The sequence below is a fragment of the Geotrypetes seraphini genome, chromosome 5, assembly GCF_902459505.1.
Source record: "Geotrypetes seraphini chromosome 5, aGeoSer1.1, whole genome shotgun sequence".
NCBI lineage: Eukaryota > Metazoa > Chordata > Amphibia > Gymnophiona > Dermophiidae > Geotrypetes > Geotrypetes seraphini.
Window position 1 is genome coordinate 69231884 of NC_047088.1, and position 6639 is coordinate 69238522.

A 6639-nucleotide genomic window follows, 5' to 3' on the forward strand; every position below is an offset into this window, starting at 1 on the left:
CGATTTGAAGTCTCTGGATTTCTCAGCCAGCTTCTCCTCGTATTCTCTCTTTGCTTTCCTAACCACTCGGTGACATTCTTTCTGGTAATTTTTGTGTTCTTTCCGGTTTTCCTCGGTTTGGTCCTTTTTCCATTTTCGGAACGATTTTCTTTTATCTCCTATCGCCCTCTTTACTTCTGTCATTATCCAGGGTAGTTTTTGGGGTTCAGACAATTTGAGAGGTGCTCCTCAGAAGACTATTGTAACTCTTTTCTTACCCAGCTGTTGGGAAAGGGTCACACAAAATGAGTGTAGTAGGGTCTTGAGCCTGGACCAGCAATCAGCAGGAAGGCCAAGCAAGCATTTCACTTACTGCCTCTCACCACTCCAAATGAAGCAGACCACTCCCAAGGGTAAAAGACAAATCACTAACTTTACTTTTCAACAAGAAAAGAGGCACTCCCTTGATCATCTTGTGGATTCAAATACAACAGATATATTTACAGTCTCAGTTTCAGCAATTAGCCAAAATGTTCAAGTCACCTAGAAAAGAGCCTTCATTTTGGATGGATCCTGATCATTTGGTGGAGATATCTTAAAAGACAGTTTGTTGCTCTTTTTCAGGGCTTAAATCACTTCTGTTCACCAGGCTACTCCCACTCCAGATTTCAAACATGTCCTGTTCTTTTACCCAAGCTTCAGGAAATAGCTAGAACTTAGAAGCTGAGCTTCCCCTCTGCTTCTTTTGAGCCAGGGTGTCTAGAAATTGTTTATTACTCCTAGATGAACCTCCTGACAAGCATAGACAGGTTGCTTCAAACCAAAACTGCCTCCACAGTCTCAAGGCCTGGAACTGAACACCACTTTTATATAATCGGCAGTCCTAATGCCTAGGGACTGCTAACCACTGTAAAGGTTTTAATTTTATCACACTGACTAGCAGGCTAGGAGATTTATGCACATGAGGAGTGAAGTAAGGTGCATATTATCCCTACTCCTGCTACACTAAATTGGGTTTACCATGTTTCCCCGAAAATAGGACCTACCCCGAAAATAATCCCTAGCAGGATTTTCGGGGCAGGTCTTAATATAAGCCCTACCCCAAAAATATTCCCTAGTCCCGGGATATGCTGGCAATTTCCCTTCCCTCCCTCCCATCCCTTGTGCAGCAGGACCCTCGAGTGAGCCCCTGCCCCTGCCACACAGCCGAACCCCCATCCTTCCCTCCCTCCCTCCCATCCAAACCCCGCCGACCGTGAACTAGCCCTATATATGTACCTCCCTAAGCAGTGTCATCAGTAATGCGGCAGAGTGAATTCATGGGCGGACAAGACTGAAGCAGCCTGTTTAGATGCTGTCGGCCTGATGCTGCTTAGGGAAGTATGTAGGGCTCGCTCGCGGTCAGCAGGGTTTGGCTGGGAGGGAGGGAAGGATGGGGGTTCAGCTGCGGGTGCTCAGGGGGGGGGAGTGCTCGCTTAAGGGTCCTTTCTGCACAAGGGAGGGGAGGAAATATGCTGTACATGTGGGGGAGAACAAGGAAAGAGGAAGAATTGGGGTGGAGGAGAGGAAGGGAGAGATGATCATGTACATACCTCGAAAATAAGACCTACTGCGTTTTTTGGGCCTAAAATTAATATAAGATACTGTCTTATTTTCAGGGTATTTACCTGATCCAATATGACCTATGCTTGAATTCAGTGTCTCCATACTGTTTTTCACTCACATGCCATCCATTTCATTATTCTCTGCTACAGAATCTAGAACCCACTTTCCCATTGGGAAGAAGAGGGGAATTTATGTATCTGGAATTACCAATCCGAAATGGCCCATTTTTAAACCCGCTGTGTGTCTGTGGACTAGTTTTTTTTTCTAATGCTTTCATCCCATTTCGTTAAAATTTCGGAGTTTTGTCCCCAGAGCAACAGACAAACATTCTCGACTTCTTTTGTATAATTTAAAATTTTCGTTGGGTTGCAAATAATAAAAGACATTGCCCTGTCTTATTAACCAAAATGCAGGCTTTCGCCTGAGTGCACCACAGCCAATGGCCGAACACCCATAGGTGCCAGCTCTGTGGGTGCTTGAGCACCTCCATTTTGAGCAAACTCCATTATTCTGACCAGAAAGCATTCACTTTTATTGCTTTTCACAACCCTCAACATTTTGAAAAGTTGGCTCCTACGCTCCACTTTCCACCTTTCGTCTCCCCTCCCCTTTTATACCTGAAATTCACCCTACACTATCCGGACATCAATCCCAGCATTCCTTTTTCTTCTAACGTCTCTATGGTCCTGCGACAGGGATGCGCTTCCGCTTCCGGTGGGATAGAGCAGAGAGCACGTGAAGGTCAGCTCGCCGGGTCTCAGTTTAGCCGGCGGTAATTGTAACAACTGCGGGATGAGTATGGATTCTGCCCAGAATCTGGGAACCGCCACCGCCGATCCGCAGCTGCAACATTTCATCGAAGTGGAGACACAGAAGCAGCGCTTTCAGTTGCTGGTGCATCAGATGACTGAACTCTGCTGGGTAATAATCCTTTCGAAGTACTACGGTAGTTGTATTATATGTGTATGCCTAAAAACCTTGCTTTGTAATAATTTCCCTACAATACTGTGCTTCGTTGGATAATAATCTGTTTTCAATAGAGACCTTTATATTAAAATACTGCGATTTGGTATCTAGTACTCTCCTCAGTAGTGCTTCTGGATTATAATTTTTGTATTTAAGTGTTTCTATGCTCTGGGAAGAAGACTGTGATTGGAGGCAAGTTTATTCGTTATTTATATACCGCCTATCAATGGAGGTTGTCTAAGCGAATTTTTACATCGGGTATTTAAGCATTTTTCCCTATCTGTCCCGACCTGCTTATAATCTACGTAATGTATCTGGGGCGGTGGAGGATTAAGTGACTTGCACAATTTGGATTCTTTGTAATCCACCTTGTAATAATTATAAGAAAAGATAGAGTGTAAATTGAATCTTTGTTGTGTTGGCAAATAGCTTTATTTTCTTTAAGATCTCTTTACTTCTGAGGAATTTAGGTCAACAATTCTGCGCTGCCACTCAAGTTTTCTTGTTTGCACCAAAGATTTGTCTGCATTATTTATTTATTTTTCTATGCTGTTCTCCCCAGTGACCTCAGAACGGTTTACATGAATTTATTCAGGTACTGAAGCATTTTTTCCCTGCCTGTCCTGGTGAGCTCACAATCTGATTAATGTACCTGGGGCAATGAGGGGATTAAGTGGCTTGCCCAGGTTCACAAGGAGCAGTGTAGGTTTGGACACACAACCTCAGGTTTTACACAGCTTCCTTAAATCCTTCTGTGTGTGTGTAATATAACTTTTTAAGTTGACATGGGAAAGTCCATTGTTCTAAGGAGAGGGACTTTACTTTAAGATAATTTTAAGGAGTATAACCCTATATCATTGAGGATTATTTTAATGAATTCTCAGGGTGATGCCACTAAACGTCACATATACCCTCCATTTACCCTTCTTAACAGATTATGAATTTAAATAAAGTAAACCAGAATGCATTTCTTGTATGGAATATTAGAAGTCTATAAAATAAAACTGGAGTGTTAGAACATAAATAAATAAATAAATAAATATTTGGATTTTCTATTCTGTGGTCCCCAAAGAGCTCAGGACAGGTTACAGGTTAACATACATAATACTGTATACAGTTAACAGGTTTCAATTTGACATATGTAATGTAATGTAATTTATTTCTTATATACCGCTACATCCGTTAGGTTCTAAGCGGTTTACAAAAAATATACATTAAGATTAGAAATAAGAAAGGTACTTGAAAAATTCCCTTACTGTCCCGAAGGCTCACAATCTAACTAAAGTACCTGGAGGGTAATAGAGAAGTGAAAAGTAGAGTTAGAGGAAAAATAAAAATAAAATAAACATTTTAACAAGACAGCATTGATCTAAATACTTTGGAAGGTAGAAGAGAGGAGAGAAAGGAATAGAAGCAGAAGGGGGAGCCGTTGAACAGTAGAATTCTGGAGAAATTTAAATGATAGAAATAGAACAAAACAAAGACAAAAGGCAAAACAATAGATAAGATTAAAGATAAATCATAAGCTGGAAAGAAAAATAAAATAAAACTTTGTCTTCAATCCACGGTTTCAGCATCAGTGATGAAGTGGAGCAAGTTATAATAGTTATAATACATAGTTATAATACAAGTTTTTCTGGTACAAGATTTTGTTCTACACAACACATACTTGGGATCTAATACCCATTTTTGGTGCCTCGTATGTTAGACCTGTTTCTGGGTATATTTGATCAGCTCTATTTTTTGAGATACAGAACATGTGCCATATACCACTCTTCACTCTGCTCGCCCATTAAAAAATCAGGACATTTAATATAGTGTTTAAATTAATAAGTTTTAAGCATGAAGGGAACATATTAACAATTAAAAGAAAAGTGTACAACATGAAAATCTACTTATTTCATACCAAAAGCACAAGTTTATGATACAAACTTTCCAGTCATTCGACACACATAAAAATATATTTGCAGTAAGCATTAAGAATTGTTCCTTTTTTTTTACTAAATAATATTATGTAGAAGATCTGTACAGAAATTTGGGAGCTCTGTCTTTTTTTAGCTTGGAGCAGATAGGCATGGGGAGGCCTAGTGTAATTGTTATGGTTGTATCTCCCCCCAGCACCAGAGTTGCCAAGTTTCCCAATTCCAGAGGGAGACTTTGGCCTGTCCTTCTTTTAAACTTGCACCCTAGAGCAGTGTAGAATTTCTAGTCCCTGATTCTCCCCACTGAATTTGGTGCTGCAATTGGGCTGTTAAATATCTGGGAATGCTCCCCCTAAAAACTGGTTAACTTTTGGAAGCTCTGCAACACTGGCTTTGGTTTACAGAATTTCTCAAACTTCTGTAGCTTCTATCCTTGGCAGAAACTGAAACATCCCTGTTGTGAGTAGCAGCATTTTTGTCCTATTCAGAGCTTCCTTTAAATTTGTCATGCTTCATTTCATTTTTAGATCATTTTGTCTTGCTCCTTGGAGTTTCCAGCACTAGTAGTCTCTACTGTCTATTGAGCTACATCATCATGAGTCTTTATTTGCAATTAGTTGGTAGTTTCCCACAACACCCCTTTCAAATTCAGTCCAGGGATTATAGAAGCCCAAGGTCAGAAATCGTATCTTCTGGAACTCAGCTAATGTAGGTCCTAAGTTTTGTGTGTTAGGTACCACTGTTTAGCATTAGCTGAGAATCCCCTGCCCAGGGCCATAAATGCTGTTTTATTTAATCCTTTGTCTGTAGTTGGGTGCTGCTGGAGCAAGTTTCTAATAAATGTGAAAGACTCTCTTGTTAATTTTCAAGGTCTCTAACACTTGGATTCATTTTTTGACTTGTAATATGTATGGATCTTAAATCACATTTATTTGGCTGTGTCTTTCTGATTATCTGTGTATTTAATCTCTTAGATGATATTTTGATGTAGCTGCCCCAATTTTTGTTTTGAGCAGGAGAAATGTATGGACAAGCCTGGACCAAAGCTGGACAGTCGAACTGAAGCCTGCTTTGTAAACTGTGTTGAACGCTTCATTGATACAAGCCAGTTTATATTAAACCGGTTAGAGCAAACACAGAAGTCGAAGATTGCTTTTTCAGAGAGCATGTCTGATTAATGCTGTAAAGCAAGAGGAACATTATACTTGGAATGGAGATCAAGACATGGAGAGCAGCTGAAAGGACAGTTCTCAACAGGAAAGACTGAGCACCTCTGCTTACTTCCTGCCTATTTAAAGGGATGTTGCTTCTCTGCCTCATCCTCTGTGGAGAGGTTTTTTTTAAAAAATGCCAAATGTGAAAAAAAAAATATACAGATCAGAGAAATGTACTGGCATGAACATTTGCTTTATTTAGATTTGGTGTAATGCCATGTGTTATACAAATTTATTTCTCTCCAGTGGGACAAAAGTAGGTATAACTCAGGGGAGGATGCAGAAATGAACGTTTATTGATCCACTTATTAGTGGACATAGGAAGCATGTCTTCATCAAAGGTGTAGTAGTCACATCGGCACAGTTCATTTAAAACTGGCATAACTGCTGTCTGTTGGTGCATGCTGCAGGGTAGTATAAAATAGGACTGTGAATGGGATATTTGGGGTTCAAACTTTCCTCTGCCTTCATTTGCAAGAGTAGGGCAAATCGCATTATATCTCCACTGCTTCCAAAGCACTGTTGACAACGAGGGATATGTTTTAATCTAGTAAACTGATTTTTAAAACAAATTAGACAAACTATGAATGGATCTCAGTCACAAAAGAATGACTTCATGGTGATCTATATACATTGGTCATATTCACTTTCAACCTTGGAGGGCCACAAACAAGTCAAATTTTCAGGATGTACATAACAAATAGGCATGAGGTAGATTTGCATACACATCTTTCATGCATATTCATGATACCCTGAATACCAGTTTGCAGCCCTCAGACTTCTGGTAGATATCCCTGGATCCACTAATCAATGAGAGAACGGGTTTTGAAAAGATTGAGTCCTGTTTCTAAACATTCATGTATAGAGACAGGGAAGTAATTTTCAGTTCTTTTCCCACGCGCCCATGTTCTTTTGATAGTGATGGGCATGTACATGATTACATAAGCTCCTCT

General features: G+C 40.0%; 1 protein-coding gene across 2 annotated transcripts; it reads left to right on the plus strand.

Moving 5' to 3' along the window:
* The first annotated feature begins 2228 nt into the window (after positions 1–2228).
* On the plus strand, positions 2229–6639 carry TIMM8A (translocase of inner mitochondrial membrane 8A). Of its 2 annotated transcripts, none has more exons than XM_033944213.1 (2): positions 2229–2505; positions 5486–6639. In XM_033944213.1, the coding sequence occupies exons 1-2, from the start codon at positions 2377–2379 to the stop codon at positions 5648–5650; spliced, it is 294 nt and encodes a 97-aa protein (XP_033800104.1). In that variant the 5' UTR covers positions 2229–2376; the 3' UTR covers positions 5651–6639. The 2 variants fall into 2 exon arrangements, with proteins under 2 accessions (XP_033800104.1, XP_033800105.1); XM_033944214.1 differs by having other exon boundaries at positions 2243–2505; positions 5489–6639.